This window comes from Protobothrops mucrosquamatus, unplaced genomic scaffold (assembly GCF_001527695.2).
Source record: "Protobothrops mucrosquamatus isolate PMUCROS unplaced genomic scaffold, P.Mucros_1.0 scaffold1625, whole genome shotgun sequence".
Classification (NCBI taxonomy): Eukaryota; Metazoa; Chordata; class Lepidosauria; order Squamata; family Viperidae; genus Protobothrops; species Protobothrops mucrosquamatus.
In genome coordinates, this window is record NW_015387785.1 from 1 (window position 1) to 25,601 (window position 25,601).

The following is a 25,601-nucleotide window of genomic DNA, read 5'->3' on the forward strand; positions in this document are numbered from 1 at the left end:
AATAAACAAAACATGTACTATCTTTGAACAAAAATCCTAGCACAAAAGAAGGACCATGTATTACTGAGGGTAGAACATTCTGCAAAAAGGAATTCAAAAATTTGCTTTATGAATTCAAATACAGTTGTTCAGTCATGAAACAAAATATTTTCCAAGAAAACTGAATAGAATGTAGTATGATTGCTTTTATACTTTGATTTTTTTTTAATTACTGCAGAAGAAAAAGTGTGGTACTGTGTATTAAGATATGATATGGCATTTAAATTTGTGAGGAACAATTTTCATGGTCTTTAGAGCAGTCTTCCAGAAGGGAATTAGTTGCTACAGAAATGTAGCCCTTTTTTAGATGAAGGATGATGTTTAGGCTAACCTCTCTACGCATGTCTAAGACATACAATTTTTTGTGCGCCCAGTAACAGCATTTTATGGTTAGTATGGCATCTAAAGGATCCAAAATGGCCAGCTATTATTATTATTATTATTATTATTTGGTGCTTTATGGAGAGCAGGTGGAGGCATTTAAACTTTGCAGAGAAAAGAGTCCAATTCAGGAGATAAGTTTATTTTAAAAGAAGGAAATAGGAGTGTTAAACCACCTTAAGTCTTAAATCTCACCTCCCCTCAATAAAAGCCATGTAATGCTATTCAGGATACAAAATAAGTGCAGACGAACCACATTAAGGGTATCTAATCACTAAGCCACAAACAAGCTATGTTTTTTCTACTTGGCGTATTTTGAACTCCAGCCACTATTTAGTAAGCAAAGCACAGACTTTTTGACAAATATGCCTCATTTGATTTTGCAATGGACATATACTGCTTTGTGTTTTTCTAACCAAATGTTGCTACATAATTATTTTATTATTGTACATAAATTGTATTGCATATACAACACAAGCAGCTTAATCCATTTTATACCAAAATGGTATTAGTTTTATTCTCCCATTTATTCTCCCACTGTTCATATGACTGCAGCTATTAATATGATGCAGTAAGGTATTAATTCAATAGAAGACCTGGGACTAGATCTTTGCAGCCATTCATGTGAGCAAAATCTCAAAATATGATTCTCAAAGCCTAGATGGGCAGCATTTCCCCTAAACTAGCAAGCTGGCTAAAACAAATCTTTCCTTATAAGCTCTTAATATGTTGACAGTTACGGACACGGAATTCAAATAAAACATCTCATTTTACAAATTAACTAAGCACAAAACCACTGAAATCCATTTTATTTTATGGATCAAATTAACGATGGGACTTCCATAAAACTTCCAAGAAATGCTTAAATTGGACATATTTTGCAATTAGTGAGAAGCACGGAACACTCCCTCCTCAGTACATTTCCCAAATTTTTAGCTTCTGCTTTTAAGTCATTAAATTGTATTAAACCTGCTCTCTCAACCCTTCCAGGCTTGATAAAAAAATTTCCGGATGCTATTTGTGAAACTACATATTAAAACAACCAGTAAAAGTAATTGCACTGGCGTTACAGTAGAACAGCTTAAACATCTCTTTGATGTTTCCAGCATGACACCTGCAGAGAGCAAAAACTTTTTAAAAGCTTCTTTAACGCAATAAGGAAGTAACTTTAAAACCAGGGTCAGCTGTTTTATCTTCACTTTCTACCCTGACTGCGCAAAAAGACAGCCACCCACTTATGAGTTACAGAAACACTGGAAGATATTTCAAAACACCACCAACAGTCCTCGCTCTGCTGTTTTGAAGCCCATCCAGCAGACAAAACTATTCACATGTATGAGTCCCTTCGCTGAGAAGGAAAACAAAAACAACTTACATTTTTCAAATAAAACGCATTTTAAGTGGCAATGGTTCATAATACTTCATTACCAAACTTCCCTAGTAAAAACAGTTGTCATAAAAAAAAAAAAAGATTTTATTGAATAGAAAGAAAAACCAAAACCAAAAGGTTTCCTACGAAAAGACTATATCCATCCATTTTGGAATGTAAACTCTTTGAGCAGAAATGACAAGCTCAGTTCACATTGTCACGAGTCCCTATTGGGTGCGATCAGAATGGCCTAAAGGGCGAAGAATAGCGCGGTGATCCCCTGCTTTGGTATGGAGGAGAATCGCGACTCCTTGAACCAGAACGGGAGCGCGAGTAGCCGTAGCTGATGCTTCTTTCGGGACAAACTCTGATATAGGCTGTTTCACCCTGGAATTCAGAACAGAGAAAACCCAAACGTTGGCACAACATCCTGTGGTCAGTGTTATGAATAAATGAATGCCAAAAATGAAGACGAGAACAGGCAGGTTAAATCCTATTGCTGCCGTAGGCCAATTCAGATGTGGCCCATCAAGTCTGCCGAGAAAGAGCTTGTTACAGAACAGCTGCTAGGCTGTGGAGGCCATCCCAGACATGTTTTGTCCCCCTGTGACTAAGAAGGGTGATGATGTCGGGTTCCAAAGTTAAGCTATCAGAAGGAGAGGATGTAGGCTAGTGAGAAGTCCTTCAGCACAATTAGGAGAGGTCTTGGTGAACTCTCACCAGTCCATCTTAACTTAATTCTGTTTCTGCCGTTCAGATGCTTGAAGAAAATTCCATAACAAGCAGCCTCCATCTGTGATTGACTGGGTGGTTGAAGATCAAGCCAGCCATTAGAAGAAGGTGGTTGCAAATGTAGTGGCAATGCCCCAAGAATAATAACCTGGTTTATAGTAGAGATCAAACCACCTTAAGTAGGAAGATCCAAGCACGGGTGGGGAAGATTACTATTAAGTTAGCCACAGAGCTACACAGCTGCTCCTCTGGGAAATATCATTTCAGCTTGCCAATAGAAGGCAAGCTTATTGAAACAATCAGCTGATAGCCATCTTTGTTCACCCACTGGCTGTCCATGGGAGAATGACAAATGAAATCAACTTGCTCAGAGGTTAAAAGCAAGTAATCCAAATGCTCATTTTCCAGGAATAAAGCACAAACCCTAATTTTTCTGCCTCAGTGTTTTTAACCATACCATCGTGGGGTAGGTTTCAGACAGCCTTGGCAACCCTTAAATCCTACAAAGTTTAAGCCACCATTTCCAAAACTACCGCTAGACTGTGCTCAGAAGCCTCTTGAGAGAGCATCACAAAAGGACAGGTTAACGTTATGTTCCTCCATGACTGGCACACGCACATTCTCTTCACCCAGGCAGGAACCCACCTCATGAGATCGGAATTTGGTGTCATCCAGTTTACGCAGTGCGTATTCCATATCTTCTTTGCGAAGAAACTCAACCACCCCCATTCCATCTTTCTGAACATCTGCATAACATACATCACCAGCTTCACGCATATGATCCTTCAGGTCCTGCCAGCTGCCTGATGGAGGAAGCCCTGAGCAGTGAGAACACAAAACACAAGAGACTGTGTAAAGAGATGTCACTAGTTGCTGAGGCTACGCCAGGCATGGCGGTGCTCCACCATTTCCACAGAGTTTCTGTTCATTCCAGGGAGTCAGTGCTACAATTAGGGTCCACAGAACAGCCATAAGTTCCACTCCAAAGGGTGAGCCCTCCGTGTCAGCCAGGCAGTCTCCTAGGTAGGTCTAGGATTCAAAGTACTGGTTAGTCCGAGGAATCCTCCTATTTTGTCCAGTGTAAACTTAATGTCACCCCTAACTCTGACTGGATAGATTGTACTCCATGTACTCAAAATTAGATTCCCATCCAAGAATTAGGGTCCCACTCTAAGAGTGTTTGGGTCCTTAGGTTCCAATAGCTTATCCTTGGGCAGCGAAGCAAGGATACCTGTGTTAACTATCCACAAGTTTGCTATAAAGAAAGATAAAGGGAAGTGGGTTCCCTGTTCCACAGCATATTCGGAAGAAACTAGCATGCTGCTGCTTCCTGGCAGTTTTCAAGAATGCGTCACAACACTCTCTAGTAAGGAAAGTTCTCCCCTTCAAGCAAACAGCCAGTCCAGATATCCTCCCTGCCCTCCCAGGTGGGAGATGCACACCTGGGCTTGAGCCTTTTCGTCTCCAGGTCCTGCCGCAAAATTGAAGAGATTGCCATTCAGCGATTTCCTCACCGAGAATACTCCTATTTCTAGCCACGATGCCACAGTAACATGCAGACGTCTTGGCATTTTATTTTAGTTTTTAGGAATATTTTGTATGGGTTAAGTGGGCCATTCCATACGTTTGGCCACAGCGGGCTGAATTTTCTTCAGAGATTTGATCACCATGGCAAAACCTCCAAAACACTTCCATTCCTTTCCAGTGAGATTAGGACTTTTCCATCTGTCTCCCAACTCACTAGACACAGACACCTATTCCAGGGATATATCAAGGTTGTTTGGAGGAATCCATAAGGCTCTGAATAGAGGGGATCTAATTTCGGGTCAATTGTCTGTCATAAAGGACACAAATATTGTGCAGCTGTATTCACAGGTTTTAATAAGGCATATTTTTGATTGCACAGAGCCATCTACGGCCTGTTCCTTCTGGCATGAACACTATAAAACTGATCTCTAGTTTTTCTTCCTTCCCTTTCCCCGCCCATATAGTGACCCCTTTTTGCATCCGAGAGGTCACTCCTGCCTCCATCTGGAGACGGTTTTGCTCACCATTCACCATGACGACTCCATAAGCAAGACTTCCTCCATGGATAGAATCAGAGAAGTATAGTGTCCTTTTGCAGTTCTAAAAAGCTCCTCCATAGGGACAGGTTCCGTATTAAGAAAGAAACCATGTAATATGGTAACAGTAAGATAATCCTCTCTCCAATACAACTGGAGATTGCATCGGAGGGATTCCAGTCAATATGAAGTTTAGAAGGGAACATACCTGAAACAAGGACTCGGAATTCAGATCGTCGTGAGGGAGGGCCATTCCTCCCACGAGGCCCCCCACCAAAGCCTCCACCCCGACCTCTGGAAGGTTTGGGAAACTCAACACGCAGACGACACTCGCCGTAATCATAACCATTCCTTCCATAAATGGCATCTTCTGCATCTCTGTGAACAAACAATATGTAGCCATGTTTACCACTATCCAAACATTCTGAGGAAAACGTGAAGGGTTTTGAAAATGTTGAAGCTTAAGATTTAAAAGTGCAAAATACTGAAATACAAGCTTAAAAGAGCTAGAAGCTGGTAATTTTTAAGCTGGTAGGCATCAGCAAATGCTCCAATTCATCTGATTAAATCTAAAATGGTTTTAATATTAAAGTTTGCAGTTTTAGAAATATCACAAAAATATGAACCTCAAGAGTTATCAAGATTTTAGAAATAACCCAAACGTGAAGTTGATAAATGACAGAACTGCTTCTCTTTTTCAACAAAAATCATAGCATAAAAGAGGGATTGTAAATATTATTCAACCTCAATGCAGATTATTTTTCAAAAAAGAATTGAGAAATTTGGGGCTTTTGAAGAAGCACCAGTACATAATCACAGAAGCTACTATTAGTTTTATGAATATCAGCAGTTGCTATGCTATTGTCTCTTGTGTAATTCAAGAAGGTAATACTTTAGCAAAATGTAATATTTAAAGTATAACTGCTTCAGGAATTACAATAGCTTCTCTATAAATCTACTTTAATGTGCTGTGTGTGAGTGGGTGGCTACATAAATATGTTTAAGAAATAAAATGACATTTTCAAAAGAAGTGCATGGAAACAATCATCATCAAATTTATGAAGAAGACAATCAGCTTAATTAATAGTACCTCCACAGAGAAAAACATTCAAATTTACCTCTGGATGGGGTAGAAAAGAAAATGACATTCACTAGAGATAACCACAGAACTCATCATTTAAGTTAAAAATGGGAGACAATGATTATATATTCCATAAACTGGAATGAATTAGTTATAAATAAAAAAGAATCAAATACTTATAATTAAATGTAAGCTAAACAAAGTTCAAAATTACAACGGAGATGGAAAAAAAGAGCCAGTGCAAATTTCAATTTGCCTTAATAGATCCCAATACTCAAGGCCCAAATTTAATAATTCTGCTTTATTTTATGAGATCTATCTGGAATGGAAGTCTCTCCTTTTCATAGGATCAGGTTGGTCAGCAGCACAATTAATAATTTCACTATCTCTAAATCCTAAACTTTCCTGAAGAATTAGAAGAGACTTCTTGATACTAAGAAGAGACCTCTGAGCCCAAGGTGGATGGCCATCTATTTAGGTTTGTTCTGGGTGCCCAGTCAAGGAGGCAGCTGGAGTAAAAGGACCGCTAGGCCCCTTGAATTCTCGTTCTATAAATCATTCTAATTTTTTTTTTATTGAGAGGCCAATACTACAAATTTTTCAAGGCTACTTTTATCAAACGTATGATCTTTATTCCAATTTCAGGGTTACGGTGGTGTTTGGTCATCCTTTGTTCTTAGTTTTGCCATGTTATAGATAGAGTGGCTTTTTTATCTGGCTCCTTCTACTTCTTCACTCAGAGAATCCAAGATCTTCATCTGCAGAGAAACTTTGTTTTTTTGCAGTTCTGAACTGCCCATCTCCCTCAGGAAGAGTGGTGTATAACAAAATGTTAAAACATAAAAACAGCCTATAAAACTTAAAAATTTAGAAAATTTAGAATTTAAAAAGTGGCAAGGATGATTAAAATGTTAGAAATTAGTTAAAAAGTCAAGGGGGGAGGGACACTAACCAGCCCCTCAGTTGTGTGCTTCTCTGCACTCCCCACTTAAGGCTGTAAAGCCCCATTTCAATGCCTTTTTAGAAGACCATAATAGGGGCCAATCTCCCTCTGGGGGGGTTTGCTGTGGTGTTGAGTAACAAATGATATTTAAACTATTCAAACACAGAATTCGATTCTAATATGGAATTGAATAAACTTCTACATTTGAAGTATAATGACATTAGCTACTAAAAAAATATTCACATAATTAGCTTCAGTCAGAAAGGTGCATCCTTCAAAGCAAATTTAATATGTACTGGTCATGTTTCTGCTACACCTACATAGCAAAACTTGTCAGTACAGGCAATCCTCAACTTACAACCATTCAGTGACCGTTCAAAGTTACAATGGCAGTGAAAAAAGGTGACTTACGAACGTCCTCACACTTACGACCATTACAGCATCCCTTCGGTCACATGATCAAAATTTGGATACTTGGCAATTGTTATGTATCTGGGGCCACGTGATCACTTTTTGCGATCCTCTGACAAGCAAAGTCAACAGGGAAGCCAAATTTGCTTAACAATCGTGTTACTAACTTAACAAGCACGACGATTCACTTTGCAATTATGCCAAGAAAGGTCATCAAATGGGACAAAATTTACTTAACTGTCTTGCTTAGCAACAGAAATTTTGGGCTCAACTGTGGTTGTAAGTTGAGGACTACCTACAACTCAGTTAAACTGAATCCCTATCCACTCTAACCACTGTTATCACAGATTTAAAAGGAAACAGTTTTTAAATTAAAAATTGGCCATAGTTAAGTATTTCCATTACTTTTTCATTGGGTGGAATCCAAATCATATTATCCTATTTTGCTATCAAGTACTCTGTGATTAGAATGTACTAGATCTACAGACACTCCAAATAATAATAAAAACTAAATCCAGACCTCTATCTGTACAGCAATAGCAACAAATGGGCCATAACAGATTTATTTTTCTCTGACTGACCATGACCAAGGTAGAAAATGACATATTTACTCTGTATTTTCTTTAACTTGTAGCCTAAAAAGGAAACACCATTTTAACACTCCTATCATTGTAAGTTAAAAGCTATGGAATGTATTTCAGAATATGAGGAATAGAAAGAAGCAACTTCCGTAAGGTAACTGTTATAAGTTCTTTTATCCCACCTGTTTATATATAAGTAAAGGCAGCAAACATACCTAACACTCCTGCTTCCCATTTTTATGTTTCTTGAGTGGAAAATCATAGTGGTGAAAGAGTGGCAGCTCTTTCATTTCAAAACTACAGGATGCCAAGAGATAATGCTGCAGTATACAAATTATACTGCTAGGTACTTTTTTCTGTACAGCTAGTTTCTAAGTAGAATATAGCTTTTAACAACAAGATGAGGCATGCTGTACGAAGAAAATTATCTTTTTCAGAGAAGTAAAAGACAGGCACATAGGAAATGCAACATACAATTCCCATTTTGAGTGAGTTGTTTAAGCAATCTCACAAGGAAAAAAAGTGAGGGGGCATTTAAAGTTTGGGGAAAGCAAACAGGATGGAGGTTTAAGACGTTCAAGAATGGAAACTTCAGTGTCTCTGAGGAGGGCATGTCGAGGCAAGATGGATGTGGGAAAAAACATCTGCTCTTATAATGAATAGACTGTAGGGACCGAATGCTTTCCTTGCCTGGGTCAAACTATGAAGATAGTGGGAAAAGAACAGCACAGCAATTATAAATGTACACAAGACTGTGTTAAAATTTCCAAGGTTATTATTTCAGATGAGCAGTACATTTCAACAGAATTAACTTTTTTTTTTTAAAAAAAAAAATCACTGTGCTTGTATTATACACATGGGCCAAAGAAGTCCCTTTCTTAAAGGGCCCAGAAGACTTCATGCTTCTGGCACAAGACTTACTAGACTGAACCCATGAGCTGCTTACTTGTGCAAGATGCTCCTGTAAAACAAAGAAACACCACTACATCACCATTATCAGCATTATTATCGTTATTACTGTAGAAGAGTCAAAGCACCTAGCTGGTCCAGAGAAAGGTAAGCAGAATCAATGGAGGCAAATCTGTTCAGTACTTGGAAGACAGACCATCCCAAAACTCCCCCAAAAGATTAGTGGCAAATCAAGCTTAGCCTGGAAGATTGTCTACTACCACTACTTTTCAAGATTGTTCCAAGAACTGCAAAATAATCTGGGGTTAAATACATTGTATATTCCGCTGCATCACACAGTACAAATGCCCACTAGCATCTTATTCTATCTCTATTGATTGTTGAAGGTTGATTGAATGTACAGTTTTATTTTTTTTCATAACCACCCTGCCAAACTGATATTGAATGATAGGTAACATATTTACTGTAGGTAAAAACCACCCTACCCAATTAAAAACAGAGATACTGAGAGAATACATCAAAAAGGGAATGCCTGCCGTAATAGCCTTTTGCAGCATTGCAATACAGACCAAACAAGTTGCAAAGATCCCAAAACTATTTTGGGAGCCAGGCCGTATTTCCTCGCAAGGAATTGGGGCTTCCCTACTTGTAGAATTCCTGTCAATCACCTGAAGGGTCCTGGGATGGGAAAAGTGATATACATGTGTGTGTATGTGTGTGTTTATGGAACCGGCTCTGAAAAATGCAGTAAAGCTGGCATTTAAGCTCTGTCCCTAAAGGCAGGGAGGCCATTGATCCTTTTCCAAATACAGACCGACAGTGTGTGTGTGTATGCATATGTGTGTGTGTACATATGTATATACACCCACCCACACACATCTTATCTGTTGGGTGAGGCACCCGGTCTACCAAATATAAATCAGTCTGTTCTGTTCTGCGTTTGGCTCCAATCTAGGCGCATGTTTTGCAGGCAGACCTCACATACTGTGAACACTATACATTCAAAATTTTGTGGCTGGCAAAGAGTAAGTGGGAGACTAGTATAGCTATCTCAGGCTCATTTGCCCTCATCTGTGACTAGCTGATGAGGGCAAATGAGCCTGAAATAGCTATCCTAGTCTCCCACTAACTCTTTGTCAGCCACAAAATTTTGAATATACATACATACATATACACACATATACACACACACATGCTCTCACACTCTCTCTCTGTCGGCCTGTATTTGGAAAAGGATCGATGGCCTCGCTGCCTTTGGGGACAGAGCTGAAACGCCGGCTTTACTGCCTTTTTCAGAGCCGCTTCCATGCACGCTGCCCGCCCGAGAGCAGCCGTAGACGCGGGGCAGATTGAAAGCGCGCCTCTCCTCCGCTGAGCCTTCTCGGCGGCTCCTTTGTACGTGATCCCGGCGGATTCCCGCCCTCAGTTGCAGGGCTGGCGGCCGACTCTCGTGCGAGGCTCCACCCGGGGCCCAGAGGAGCCGGCTGCAGCCCCCTCGGCCTCCCCCCCACCCCATTCGCCCGGCCGGCTGAGGAGGATGGGCCCAACGCCGCCCCCCCACACCCTCCCTCAGCCCTGCGGCGGGCAGCTCGGCCAGGCAGGCGGGCGAGGTCGGGGCCGGCCGCGCCAGGCGGGAAAGGCCGCCCCCCCTCACGCACCGCGGGTCCTCGAAGCGCACGAAGGCGAAGGGCACCAGGCCGCGCTTGCTCTTCAGCTCGATGTCGCGGATGCGGCCGTACTTGTAGAAGAGCTCCTCCAGGTCCTTCTCGCGCACGTCGGGGGGCAGGTTGCCCACGTAGATGCGCCCGTCGGCCCCGGCGCTGCCTCCCCCGCGCCCGCCGCCGCCGCCGCCGGACACCCCGGGCCCGCCCCCGTAATCGATCACGTCCCGGCCCCAGCCCCCGGACATCTCGCTCGCCCGCTCGCCCGCTCGCTCGCTGGCTTCCCGCGCCCGGCGCCCTCAGCGGCCTTCCCTCGCAGCCGCCTGACGGAGGGCAGAAAAGAAGAACGCGGCGCCCGCCTTAAAGGGGAGGAGGGAGCGGCCGCGCGGCGGAAGCAGGCCCGGCCTGGCAGGCGGGGGTCGGAGGGCGCATGCTCGGAGGAGCGCGCGCCCATCTCGCCCGAAAACGCTGGGGGGGAATGGGCGCCGCGGGGCGGGACTTCCGGGCCGGCTGCTCTGTTGCCGGGGCTGCGCGATGGGCCCGGCCGGGCCGTCCAGCCAAGCCACGGCCTGGAATTGCAGCCCCTCCCCGCCCCAGGGTGGTGGGAGACCGAGGCTCGGGCGTCGACTTAGGGCAGGAGTCCTCAATCGTGGCCACTTGTGGACTTCAATTCTCAGAATTCCTCAGCCAGCTTTGCTGGCTGAGGAATTCTGGGAGTTGAAGTCCACAAGTCTTAAAAGTTGCCAAGGTTGGAGACCCCTGATCTAGGGCAGGGCTTTTCAACCTTTTCACCCATTGTACCGCTTTTAGGATATGGCAATATTCGAGTACCACCTAGCAAGGTGTCAAAAACTTGATGACCCCCCCAAAAAATAAAAGGAAAAAAAGTGATAAAGTACAGGTAGTCCTCGACTTACAACAGTTCGCTTAGTGACTGTTCGAAGTTACAATGGCACCGAAAAAAGTGCACCCCAAGCCACAGCCGAGCAAGACACCTGCCTGCCCGCCTGGCAGCGCTCTCATTCCCCTCCCCCACTACTTTTCTAGGATGCTCACGTACCACCTGCCAGGTGCCAATGTACCACAGGTGGTACCCGTACCACTGGTTGAAAAGCCCTGATCTAGGGCGCTCCGGTGATGCCCTTGGACCCGCTCCAGCAGCCCTGCGTTTGGCTCTGCCTCTTCCCGGCTCTGCTTCTCTTGGGGACACAGCCTGGGATCCCTGGGAAGGCAGCTCCCTTGTTCGTGGGCTTTGTCCTCTCTGCATTTTATCCATTAACAGAATGAGTATTAACAGTCTTGTCAGTTTAATGGCAATAATTGCAGCACAAAGGTAACCACTAACTTGCTATGGCCAAATGTGTGGTTTAAGGGGGTTGGTTGGTTCGCGCAACACACCAAACTAAAGTGTACTTCACACAATGCAGAGTCGCAAAAGTAGCCTATTTGGCCGTTCTTGAATCACGTATTGGCTGTACGGATTTCATCCTATGCAGTCTGTAAATGAAGTGTAGGTGATTAATGTTTAACAACCAGAGGTGTGCTAATTAGTGGTTGTGTTTGTATGGCTGTAAATTAAGGACACACAGCTTTCATTAGCAGCTTGATGGCTTGACTGTATAACGTTCTGACAGCTGAAGAGATGTGTGGATGGGTAAAGCACATCTTGGACCTTTTAAAATTAAACCATTCTGATTCATAATCACATACACACACAGCCAAGAAAAAGGTTTTTGGCCTGGAGCTATATATTCTATACCATTTGTTAGCTACAAATTATAGCTAACCAATCAGAACTGTGATTTTCATACTGCATTCTAAATCAAAATCTAGAAACCACATTATGACTGATGGGATCACACAACTCATTATGTAGTTTGTTTGGATTTGGTATAGCCAGAAAGATAGTTAACCACAGTTAATTGTTCATAGCTTTGTAAATAAAATATCAATTTGGAAACATCTGCTTTATTTAATCAATTTATATACTGGTAGCTGCCCATCTCAGTGAGTAACTCTGGTTGGCAAACATATTAAATAAACTCTAGACCTAGATTTAGATAAACCTAAATTTAGACATCTAGGAGTCCTAATGGACAATCACTTAAGTATGAGCCAGAAGTGTGCTGCAACTGCCAAAAAAGCCAATGCAGTCTTAGGTTACATCAAGAGAGGGATGGTATCAAGATCATATGGACCGCTTTATACTGCACTGGTAATACCATGCTTGAAATACTGCATCCAGTTTTGGTCATCACAATACAAAAAAAGATGCTGAGACTCTAGAAAAAAAAAGTGCAGAGAAGAGCAGCAAAGATCATTAGGGGACTGAAGACTAAACTGTACGATGAATGACTGAGGAAATTAGGTATGTATACAGTATAGTTTAAGAGGGGCTGTCAGAGAGGGTTAACCTCTTCTCCAAAGCACTTGAGGGCAAGACAAGAAGTAACAGATGCTGAGAGATCCAACCTAGAATTAAGGAGAAATTTCCTGTCAGTGAGAACAATTAAACAGTGGAAGGACTTGCTTCCAGAAATTGTGGGTGCTCCATCACTGGACTTTCTTGTGTTTCTTTGAAGAAGCTTCTCATCCAAGAAGCTTCTTCAGCTCTAACTGGATGGTAGGGAATGGCAGGATTTATACTCCTTGCAGATAGCTGATCATTTGCATCCTTTTAGAGCAGGGGTCCTCAACCTTGGCAACTTTAAGACTTGTGGCTGAGGAATTCTGGGAATTGAAGTCCACAAGTCTTAAAGTTGCCAAGGTTGAGGACCCCTGTTTTAGAGAGTCGTTGAAGCCCCTGGAGGCTTATTTGTGTTATCAAAGAGGCCATCTATGTCAAAATTGAACAGCCCTCTCTCGAATAGAAGAGAATAATAATAGAATAGAATAGAATAGAATAGAATAGAATAGAATAGAATAGAATAGAATAGAATAGAATAGGACAGGGATACGCCTTGTGAAAAAAGCACCTTTGGAACAACCATGACCTGGATGACTGAGAATCTCCATAGACATCCATCACTGGAGGTTTTTAAGAAGAGATTAGACAGCCATTTGTTTGAAATGGTATAGGGCAGGGGTAGGCAACCTTGGCTCTTTTATGACTGGTGGACTTCAACTCCCAGAATTCCTGAGCCAGCCACGCTGAGGGGAAAGGGAGAGGTTTCCAAGCTGAGCCATGCTGGCTCAGGAATTCTGGGAGATGAAGTCCACCAGTCATAAAAGAGCCAAAGTTGCCTACCCCTGGTATAGGGTTACCTGCTTGAGCAGGGATTTGGACTAGAAAACCTCCAAGGTCCCTTCCAACTCTGTTATTCTGTAATTGATCAATAATAAAAACAATTGCAGTCATAAATACAAAAACGCATAGCAGCTGAGGAAAATATCACAGTCAGCAGCATTAATGAAGCCAAGAGACAGGTCCCTTCACACAGTCAGGAGCCCAGACTTGGGCCCAGAACCAGGTCTTTTGGCCTTGTGAAAGGCCAAAAAAGATCACTCTAATCTCTGGAGTGAAAATGTTCCATAGGGCAGGTTCTATGATAGAAAAGGCATGAAATGTCCTTCCCAATCAGCATTCTTAGACCAATGGGGCCTGAAGCATGCCCACCTGCTGGATTGGATAGAATGAGCAGGAAAAAAACATGGAGAAACAGTCACTGAAGGAACCCAAGTTCCAATTTATTGTGTAAAACAGGGAGCAAACGCACACACACGTAGACTGATGATGACACCTAATTGGGTAATCAAACATCTGCAACCAAATCAAGCTCAGAGAGCACCAAGGTTTCCACAACTAGCACTCTGAACCACATCTGGAAGCAAACCAGAAACCAGTACAGCTTGGAAAGCACAGGACACGGACATACTGAGGCATGCCCATTACTGTTTGCACCACAGCATTCTGGAATTCAAGCTAAGGCGTTTGTAAATAGGCCATGTAGAATGTGTTGCAGTAGTTCAGTGACTAGGGCATGAGTGACATTCTGAAGGGCCTCCGATCTAGGAAAGGGCACAACTTGCAACCAGATGGGGTTGTGCAAAAGGCCTTCCAGACGACAACTGACATTTGCTGTTGAAGCCACAGCTGTGACTATAGGAAGACTCCCAGCTTGCGTGCCAAATGTTGAAGGGGAACCGTGCTATCATCCAAGTTCAGAGAGAGAATTCTTAGTTTCTTTGCATTGCTAGTTTCTTGGCTCAAAAACTGCCACTGTTAGTCCTCAACTTACAACCATAAATGAGTCTGGGATTTTGGTCATAGGTTATTGCAGTCATTAAATGAGATGCCCCTGTGACTACTCAGCGACTGCAGTCCCAGCTCTCCCAGTTGTGGTTGTTAAGCAGTTGTGTGGGTTGTTAAGCATATGACGCTAAAGAGCTGCCTGCCAAAGGAGGGCAGGCAGGCCTGGAAGGGAACTCCCGCACTGGCCTGGAGAAAAAAGCTTAGATCTTTAAGATGTGAGCTTCCTTTCGCCAACCTGTTGCAAAAATCCCCTTTCCCTCCACATGCAGAAGAGAACGGCTACGCTGGGCTGGAGAAAGGAAGCTTGGATCTTTGGAATCCGAGCTTCCTTTCTGCAGCGCACCTCAGGAGTTTCCCTCCCCTTTTGGGGTCACCTTTCTACTCTTCAGAAACATCACATTCATTTGCTTTCTGGCTACAGAGCCAGAGAACGAACGCAAAGTTTTGGAAGGGTAGAGTTGCTAGCACCTGGAGAGGAGGGAAACTGGCACTCTTGCAATATTTCTGAAGCCTAAGAAGGGCCTCTTCAGAAACATCATGCTTGCTGTCAGGCTGCACCTTGGATTGGTTGCACACACCTGTCAGCAACTACACAAAAAGGCAAGTGGACCTGGGCAAGGTGAGGTATGGCGAAGGCTTGGATGTGCTGGGGTGAGGAGGGAGCCCTGGTCTTCCCGGTGTGGTAGGGCAAGGAACATGCCAGGGACTCCACAGCTGCAGATGCTCTGCATATCCTGGTGGACCGAGTGGATGATAGAGACGGGGAGGGGAAAGTGCCAGAATGTTGATCATGTGATCACAGGAGTTCTGCAACCACGATAGCTTCAGGCAGGAGTCATAATTCTCTTTGTTCAGCGCCTGCCAGGCCCAGCCCAGGAACAACATGGTGCAATTCACCCAAACTTCAGTTCTTTTATTTGCTTACACCTAGTAAACAGAACCCTACCAGACTATAAAACTTTTATTATTCTCACTCAAATGGATGTACCCTGGGAGATTCCTAGGAGGGGCTATCCTGACTCTCTTCCTCCAACTCTTATCCATCTCTGAGCTGTTACCTCTTTTCTAATCTCTCTCCTGGGAAACTACCACTTCGCTGTACAAGTAGTCCTCGACTTACAATCACACAATTCACACACAATTCCAGCACTGGAAAAATAACTGATGACCATTTTTCACACTTACCACCCTCGTAGCATCCCCATGGTCACAGGATCAAAATTCAGACGCTTGGCCACTGGTTCATATTTATGATGGTCGCAGTGTCCCGGGGTCATGCGATCCCCTTTTGCGAACTTCTGACAAGCAAAGTCCATGGGGAACCATGTTACTAATTTATCCACTGCAGGGATTCCCTTAACAAGTCTGGCAAGAAAGGTCATAAAATGGAGCAAAACTCTCTTAACGACGGAAATTTTGGGCTCAAAATTGGGCTCATAAGTCGACCACCTGTATTTCATCACACACATCTTCACAGATACGGCGCCATCATAATTGTGAACAGTCACTGAACATACAATCGTAAGTTGAGGACTACCCATACTGCAGATACTGTATAGATAAACTATTAAAATACAGAGACATCACTCTGAGAACAAAGGCCCATGTTGTCATGTTGCCTTTAAAACTCAAGTTTCGCATCAAATTGATAAAGACTTAATTCCTGAATTTGGGAAAGAGACTAACTTTGCAAATAGGCTTTTTCACCCCTCCTGCCAGCACGAATCTGTTTCAGGCAAAGAAAAGCATTTATTAAGGGAGGTTAAGTCTCTAAATAAAGTAGAAAAACATATGCTCCTTACATTCGCTTTATGTGAGGCATCAGAAAGCAACAAGTCAAACAAGATTAATTGGATATGATAATTAGACAATAGAAAATATTAATCTCAGATTACATTTCTCAAAGGGCAAATTCATGAATTACATCACCCTCTTTCCTAATCAGGTTTCTATCTTTGTTAGTGCTTGCAGGTATACTCAAAAGACATCCAGAATAGTTCCCTGTTGTTTCAGAATACAGAAGAAGAGTGTTAGAAGGGACCTTGGAGGTCTTCTAGTCCAACCTCATGCTCAGGGCAGGAGACCCTATATCATTCCAGAAAATGGCTGTCCGATCTCTCCTTAAAAATCTCTAGAGATGGACACAGCCACAACTTCTGGGGGCAAGCCCTTCCGTTCGTTAATTGTTCTCACTGTCAGGAAAATTCTCCTTAGTTCTAGGTTGCTTGTCTCCTTGATTAGCTTCCCTCCGTTACTTCTTATCCTGCCCTCAGGTATTTTGGATAATAGATTGACCTCCTTTTTGTGGGTACCCCTCAAATATTGGAAGACCAATGTCACCCCCTAGTCCTTCTCCTTGTTAGACTATACACCGTATACCTAGTTCCTGCAACTGTTTGTGTGTTTTAGCCTCTCAATCTAAATTTAAATCTAAATTAGACCCCTAATCATCTTTTTCCCAGTTGCAATGTATGGCTGTGAAAATTGGACCATAAGAAAGGCCAAGCGCCAAAGAATGGAGGACTTTGAACTCTGGTGCTGGAGAAGACTCCTGCGAGTCCCCTGGACTGCAAGGGCTGGCTGAGGAATTCTGGGAGTTGAAGTCCACAAGTGTTAAAGTTGCCAAGTTTGAAGACCCCTGCTTTATGTGGTCCTGATACTCTCCCTCTGTTATTGCAGTCTAGGACTGCATTGGCTTTTTTGGCAGCTGCATCACTTGGCTGGCTGGTTTAGTTTATGAATGGATAGTTTTGCATTTAAAGAAAAACGGATCTGGCTAGTTTCCTGAAGTTCAAAAGAAAGCATGAATGCCATGCTAAAATGCCAATATCACTTTAATTTTAAATAGGACAAAGCCTAACATTCCACTGAAACCCACAGATCTCTAACTGGCTGAGCTTGAGAAGCACTGACCTAATAATAATAATAATAATAATAATAATAATAATAATAATAATAATAATAATAATAATAAAGTTGGAAGGGACCTTGGAGGTCATCTAGTCCAACCCCCTGCTCAGGCAGGAAACCCTATACCAGGGATCCTCAACCTTGGCAACTTTAAGACTTGTGGACTTCAACTCCCAGAATTCCTCACCTAATAATAATAATAATAATAATAATAATAATAATAATAATAATAATAATAATAATAATAAAGTTGGAAGGGATCTTAGAGGTCATTTAGTCCAACCCCCTGCTCAGGCAGGAAACCCTATACCAGGGGTCCTCAACCTTGGCAACTTTAAGACTTGTGGACTTCAACTCCCAGAATTCCTCACCTAATAATAATAATAATAATAATAATAATAATAATAATAATAATAATAATAATAATAGTAATAATAAAGTTGGAAGGGACCTTAGAGGTCATTTAGTCCAACCCCCTGCTCAGGCAGGAAACCCTATACCAGGGGTCCTCAACCTTGGCAACTTTAAGACTTGTGGACTTCAACTCCCAGAATTCCTCACATAATAATAATAATAATAATAATAATAATAATAATAATAATAATAATAAAGTTGGAAGGGGCCTTGGAGGTCATCTAGCCCAACCCCCTGCTCAGGCAGGAAACCCTATACCAGGGGTCCTCAACCGTGGCAACTTTAAGACTTGTGGACTTCAACTCCCAGAATTCCTCAGCCAGCAAAGCTATACTTTCGGACAAATGGCTGTCCAGGCTCTTCTTAAAAACTTCCCTAGAGAAGGACGGGGCGAAATTCATTGCAAGACCTTTTTTCTGAGGAGGAGAATCTCTGCCCATGCTCTGAGAAACTCTTATCTCTGCTACTGAATTTCTTTTTTAAGGATTGGTTTCGTTAGGATTCCGTTCCGTTTCGTCCAACGCGTGCCCGGACAGGCTCTAGAAACCGCCCGGCCCGTCGCCACGGCAACGGACGCCGGCGCGGTGCATGCCGGCTCGCAATAAAATGCCACCATAAAACCCGGAGGGAGGCGGGGGCGCTCCAGCCAATGGGCCGCCAGGTGTATTGTTGCCGCCAATGACCGTTGCCTGCGGGACGGAGCGCGGCGCGTCGGGCGTGGTCGTGGGCCGGAGGGAGGGAGGGGCGAGGCCGGCGGCCGGGCGAGCGAGCGAGCGGGCGGGCGGCATTCGAGGCGGGCAGGGCTGCTGAGCGCGCGCGCGGGCTTTTCCTCAGGGCGTCACGCGACGGGGGACCCGGAGGAGCGCCCAGGTGCCAACTTGCTCACCGGCTCCACCAACGTCCCTTCCCGCTCTCCTCAGAAGCAGCCCGGCAGCAGCGGCCGCACCACCGCACGGTGAGGGGACCAGGGCGCGCCTCGGACGACCGGGCCACGATCGGGAAGGTCCCCGGGCGCCGTGGCCTCACATCGCTCCTCACGCTCCCAGCCGCGGGGCCGCCGGCGGACTCTGGCGACGGTGGTCGCTCGGCTCAGGCCCGGGGTCCGCCTTGACCCGCGTGGGACGTGTTCGCCGGATGAGGCCGGCCGATGCCCGCTGCGAGGAGTTTGAGGGGGGGAGCCTCCTGCCCGGCTGCCGAGCCTGGCCGCCGCCGAAATCCAGCAGAATTGGGCAGAAGCGCCTCCAACTCGGCCTCCCTGGCGGTTTGGGGCTCCCCCCCCCCAAAAAAAATCTGGAGTGCCGCGTTATTTTGCCTGGCATCCCCTCCTGCAGCTTCCCCAGAGAAGCGTATTGGGTTGCCAGCCATCTGCGGCTCTCCTGCGTGTTGGCATCGTGGAGGAAGCGCGAGGGTTGTTTTTTTTTTGAGGGGGGGGTGTATGGGGGGGCGATGGTTTAATTGGGAGGCCAAGAAGGGTCGTGCCTGCGCTACAAGATCCTTGCAGGGGAACGGGAGGGGGAAGGAGGAGAAGTGGTGCAGAGGGGGGAACAAATCTGAAGGGATTTTGGAAAGGTGATGGCGTGATAGCTTATCAGCTGTTCTGCCTAATGCAGGGGTAGGCAACCTTGGCTTGACTCGTGGACTTCAACTCCCAGAATTCCTGAGCCAGCCATGCTGAGGGGAAAGGGAGAGGTTTCCATGCTGAGCCATGCTGGCTCAGGAATTCTGGGAGTTGAAGTCCACAAGTCATAAAGCGACCTAGGCCAGAGGTGGGCCACCTTGGCCCTTTTATGACTCCTGGACTTCAACTCCCAGAATTCCTGAGCCGGCATGGCTCAGCCTGGAAACCTCTCCCTTTCCCCTCAGCATGGCTGGCTCAGGAATTCTGGGAGTTGAAGTCCAGGAGTCATAAAAGAGCCAAGGCGGCCTACCCCTATCCTAGGAGGAAGATTAAGAGCAGGGGTCTTCAAACTTGGCCCTTTTATGACTTGTGGACTTCAACTCCCAGAATCCCTGAGCCAGCATGGGGGAACTATGCCCCCCCTCATGACTCGTGGACTTCAACTCCCAGAATTCCTGAGCCAGCATGGGGGAAACTTTGGCTCCCTCATGATTTGTGGACTTCAACTCCCAGTATTCCTGAGCTAGCATGGCTCAGCTTGGAAACCTCTCCTTTTCCCCTCAGCATGGCTGGCTCAGGAATTCTGGGAGTTGAAGTCCACCAGTCATCAAAGAGCCAAGGTTGCCTACCCCTGGCCTAATGGCCTAGCTTTTGATGGGCAACTTTGAAGCATTCCTTTGTGTCTAATCTGAGGCTTTGTCGTTTTCCTTAATATAGCTTAATTAGTTTTATATAAACTGGGTCCATAGTGTCAAGATAGAAATATTTATATAGTGCTTAAACGATTCTAGAGCTTTTCAATAATAACATTCTGGTTTACAGTTTAATAACTGGTATAAGCAGTGGACAAATCATGGATCAAATCAACATGGGGTTGAGAGCCAGTTAGGTGGCTGAGGAGGGAATCCTATTGAGGAAATCCTACTGCTAGTACTAAAATCACAAGGTTTCTCCCCACTTCCTTCTTTCAAAGAATATGGAAATGGTGGATGCTGATTATCTACAGAAGGAAAGAATATTTGGGTTTGAGGGGACTTGCTCAAGGAGTATTGGGCGGGTGGTGGTCTGTGGCATCGAAAATTAAGATACTTTTTGTGGGGGGCGGGTAATAGTGGTTGAACAGTGAGGCCCATTGGGTTAGGAGACAGACATTGCTAGATGGATTTGGTATGAAAGAGTTAACATTTGGGATATAGCACTTCAGGGGCTATTGAAATAATGGAGAATTTGGCAACATTGGTATCTCTGGTGAGCCTGACCAACCAGCCTTTTTGTGCAAAAGGTAACTGCACACCTGCAAGTGGGTGGAGTAAAAAGAGACGCCAAGGAGAAATCAGATTCTGCTTATTACAAGGCAATACATGAAACATAAAGATACCTGTGCTTCTTATTTTAGTAGTGAATAGGTTGTAGCTATGGGTGCAAGGAGAGGTAAAGTCTCAACATCTCTGACTTCATGAGCAGATACACCAGAGGTGTCAAACTGCCGGCCTGCGGGCCAGTTTCATCATACTGAAGCTGCGCCCACCCCATTGCCGGCAATGCATGTTTAGCTTTTGAAATGAATGTTTTGCATATTGATCCTTTCCAGGAGAAGGATTCTGAGTACTTGTCAGGTTATTGCATTTTTTAAGCTTGCCAAAAATAATTACAGATAGTCCTTGTTGAACAACCACTCTTACGGCAACTGGTCAAAGTTTTGACAGAACTGAACAAGGGAGTTTTATGACTGTTCCTAGTAATTGTGGCCATTGCAGTGCCCTCGTGGTCACATAATCGCTATTTGGGTGCTTGGCAATAAGCTAGCAATTATTGTTGCAGTGTTCTGTACTCACATAATCGCCATTTGCAACCTTCACTGCTGGCTTCTGGCAAGCAAATAGAATGGGAAGTCAGCAAGAGATCACAAGTGATAATCATGACCATGGGACACTGCAACTATGCTGGATTCCCCTAATGACAACAACTGGGAACTGCCGTAACTGTTGTCATAAATTGACAGTCATGTGATGTCATATTTTATGACCACATCACTTAGTGCAGGGGTGTCAAACTGCCAGCCTACGGGCTTGTTGCATCATGCAGAGGCTGTGCCCAGCTCAACAATGCAAAAAAAGTTGCGATACATGTCACATGGCACGGCGAGTTTGACACCTTTGACTTCATGTATCATTAAACAATGACTGCTTGTATAGCTAAATATGAGTAGGTTTGTTTTTATCTTTGAGCTAAACCTTTGTTTGTATTTTAAAAAGACCCTATCAGTGCTTCTAAAAATTAAGCTTTTGAACCTCTTGTTTGCAGAACAGATGAAGTAAATAATCATTTCTCATTCTTTGTAGGTAATCATGAGTGATCGAAAGGCTGTGATCAAAAATGCAGATATGTCTGAGGAGATGCAGCAGGACTCTGTGGAGTGTGCTACACAGGCCTTGGAAAAATATAACATTGAGAAAGATATTGCTGCTCACATAAAGAAGGTAGTGCTCAACCATCATCTAATACTACTAGCTATCAAGAATATAATCTAAACTGAGATTATAAATATTGAAGTAATACCAAGTCCTTACTGGCAAAAAAGATATCACTTGTGCGAATAGAATTTTTTTTCACCCATGGGACCATGCCAGATGTGTAACAAAATTTGCAGGGTGGGTTTGGTGATTTCAGGAAATAAAATTCCTGCACCAGAAATTATTTGTTGCATTCTTATCCTGGACCATACAAGCCTGTTTCAAGGTCAGACTGCTCCCAGTATATTTCAAGTTTGGGGTATTTACTTCCAGAAACTTGGAAATTGTCTGTTGAATGACAAGGTCCTGAGGATGTTTGGCATAAACCCAGAGGGAGGATGGAAGTTTCTGGAGTTCTTCAGAAAATTCGGTTCCCAAATTGCTGGGTTTTGTATAACTTTAATTTGACCCACAGCTACTATCTTCTGCATTTGGCTGACTAATAAGAGTCAACATTAAGCATAGAAAAATACTAAGTGATAAAATCTTTACACTTAATGCCTTAACAACTAGCAATGTAAATATTTTTTTATTATCCAGTGTGATATCCCAAGATGCATAGGTTAATATGAGATAGTAGGTTTTTGTAAAAGATCAACTGAGTGAAAAGGTATGCGAGTACTCATAAAAACCAATTTAATGATGCTAGTCCTTTGTAAGCAAGATTCTCTGCATCATGGCTTTCAGTGATAAATGTTGAGCCCTACTCCTACTGTTATTCCTCTTATGTACTATGCTTTTTTGGTATATACAAATCCTGCCATTGTGGGACTACAACCTTTTCAACTCAACTATATTCAGTTGCTCTTCTGAACTATGCTGTTCCAGAACTGATCCCTGGTTTTCCAGACACATATCCTCAGAACCAAATGAGCCACTTCCAATCCAGGGTGGACCAGGGGCATGGAAGATACCAGGATGTCCCAGAACCATAAGAGTTTGCATCTCTAATATTTTACATATAGCTGAAAGTGTTATCAGTAGACATACTAATTTAATTAACTGGAAAAAATAATGCATAGATGCCTTTATAAAGTTTCCCTAGAAACTGCAGAATTGGCTAACATGGCCATATGAGTTCTTGCATTTTATTTTCACTTCAAATATTTAAGGGCTTGGGGTTGTCACCTTTTGTCTACACACCAAAAAAAGAATTGGTGAAGACCTTAGGATATGCTGGAACTAAAACTAGCTCAAGAGTTAGGTCAGTAACTTTGAATAAGTCATGCTTTCCAGTATAATAGAGTGAATGAAAATATTAACATCTATGATGCTAAGATTTTAAGGGATTCTCTTCCAGGAGTTTGACAAGAAATACAACCCTACTTGGCACTGCATTGTGGGAAGAAATTTTGGCAGCTATGTGACTCACGAGACCAAACACTTCATCTACTTTTACCTGGGTCAAGTTGCTATTCTCCTTTTCAAATCTGGTTAGAATTATGGGACTTTTCCACCCAAATATGCATTCGGTTACAGGACTGCACGCTAATTCCAAATAGACTGAAGTCTTCAGCCTTCCCCAGGGAACATACTTTGATCTTCAAGCCTTTTGTTTTAATGACAGGTACTCCTATGTACCAATTTGTGTTTTTGTTGTGGCCATAAAAAATAGCAAAAAAGTAAGCTTGTATGTATTTTCTTTCCAAAACAATCCATCCAAGTTTTCTAATAAAACTGTTGGGTATTTATCCTTTAACTTACTCTAATATTTCTATATTTGGGGTAGCTCTTCCATAGAACCAGTGGAGTTCTATATTACACTGAAGCTGAAAATTGTTTAGCTAATCCACTAGTGTTTTCCAAGCTCAACTCCAAAGTTTGGTAGGCTCAGTCTAGGTTATTATATTTGAGTTAAAATTTGAAAATGCTTTCTTGTATCAGCTAACATACCCAAGTTTCTTACATTTAATTTTATTGGCTTCAAATGCTTTTTAAACAAAGCTGTTAAGAGAGCACAAAATAGAATTCTTCTAACTCAAGACTTCTTTAGACGCACATCTGTGCAAGAGAATGTCCTGTAATGGAATGATTTAAAAAAATATTTGAAATCCTCCATATGCAATTTATGAATGCTTAATTAGAGCATTTTTGGTTAAATATCTCTGTATATGTCAGATAAACAAAACTGTACAGAGCTTGTCTGTTATACAGCTTCAGCTTTAAGGATTATTAACCTTACGTGCTAGATGGCTCAGTACAATAATGGTGTATATTAACACAGTACTTAATAAAGACCTGAGGTTGAAAGTCTAGCAGATTATCTCATAGGAAATGAGTGCTGAATGTTTCAGTACATTTTAAGGACTAGAGCATCCCACATTTGGAAAAACGTGTAACTACACTTCTCCCTTGATAGAGAGGGATCTGATTGTGCTGCTTATACAGTACATGTATGTAATGGATTGGTTGACATGTTGCAGCATCAGCTCTGCTTTATAAAGTTGGGATAGACAAATAGCACGTTTCATTGAGTACCAAGTTTTTTCTTCATCGTTGAAAGTTTATGGTCCAAAAGCAATTTGTATGAAGGACACACCAATGGAAATAATAATGTGCATTTGTTAGATAAAGTTCAAATAGTACATGGGACATCCTTAAGTATGAAAGAGGGGATAACACTTAGTGAATTAAGCATGGGAATGTTTTATGCCTTTTAAATGTAAAAATATTTGTTACCAATGGCAGCTTCTAGATTATCTAGACATTTATTACCCAATAGTTTTTTTTATCCTAAAGATTTGCTGGTTTATTCCTTCCTCCATAGGTATATTGTGCTTGGAAGCAAGTTACCCTTCCTATAAACTGTTTTAACACTCTTAAACCAATGTAACAGTTTATAGTACAGGAACCTGGTGCATGATAGTACCCAACACAATAGAACAAGCTTTAAATGTTGGCCAGTTATTTCCAATGTGGTACAGCAAGGGGCTCAATCTCCATAGAGGACAGGCAGAGAATCTGAGTTAATTTTCTCCAGGGCTGACTTCTATTCATGGCTATCAATAAAAATAGCTGGAGTTAAGGAATGCATAGTCTTTGGGCATTTTGACTATCAAGCATAGTATTCTATCTGAGCAGGCTTGTGTTGCATTTATGTATAGTGTGATATATTTATGACACTGTCATATTATTAAACTGTATGTTCTAGGCTTCATACAAACCTTGTTAATTAGCTTTTGTAAACCATGATTTATAACCAAATGTATATGCTTGACCTCAGCAAGCGACAGCTCTCAGCTTGCTACCCAGAAGCTAAGTAAGATCACACTTGGTCTGTGCCTGGATGATAGAATTCCAGGGTTGTAGACTAGAGAATTGCGAAAAATACCCCAGAAAGCAGCAATGGTAAATCTGCATTGTTGCAAGAAAGCTGCGTGGATGTACTCATGGAATTTATTACCTCAACTTGAAGGAGACTCTGCGTGTTAAAGTTAATCTTGGTTTGGTACCATGCAGTTGGGTCGTAAACCTCTAGAGTTTTAACAATGCATATCCCACTGAGCTAAGGTAGTTTTTCAGCTTGGGTGAAAGCTGAACAGCATTACACCTGGATAAATCACTAGCTAGAACATGCTATAAATTGCGTAGATGATGAGATACTATTTAGGGGTTTGCAATCCCAGAAATTGGCTGACAACTGCTACCACCAGAATGTGAATTAAATTTCATTTTTTTCTTGAAGACGCCTCATAATATAAAACATCCTGCACTTCAGGAAAAC

General features: G+C 43.0%; 2 protein-coding genes across 2 annotated transcripts; one reads left to right on the forward strand and one right to left on the reverse strand.

The window, feature by feature from the left end:
* Window positions 1-840: 840 nt before the first annotated feature.
* Window positions 841-10,418, reverse strand: SRSF9 (serine and arginine rich splicing factor 9). Its single transcript, XM_015822610.1, has 4 exons — window positions 10,168-10,418; window positions 4,793-4,962; window positions 3,167-3,339; window positions 841-2,176 (listed from the first exon to the last, which is right to left on the reverse strand). Exons 1-4 carry the CDS (start codon window positions 10,416-10,418, stop codon window positions 2,030-2,032), a joined length of 741 nt encoding a protein of 246 aa, XP_015678096.1. The 3' UTR covers window positions 841-2,029.
* An 8,110-nt stretch (window positions 10,419-18,528) lies between these two features.
* On the forward strand, window positions 18,529-25,035 carry DYNLL1 (dynein light chain LC8-type 1). The gene is made up of 3 exons (XM_015822611.1): window positions 18,529-18,701; window positions 21,707-21,844; window positions 23,178-25,035. The coding sequence occupies exons 2-3, from the start codon at window positions 21,713-21,715 to the stop codon at window positions 23,313-23,315; spliced, it is 270 nt and encodes an 89-aa protein (XP_015678097.1). The 5' UTR covers window positions 18,529-18,701; window positions 21,707-21,712; the 3' UTR covers window positions 23,316-25,035.
* Window positions 25,036-25,601: the final 566 nt, after the last annotated feature.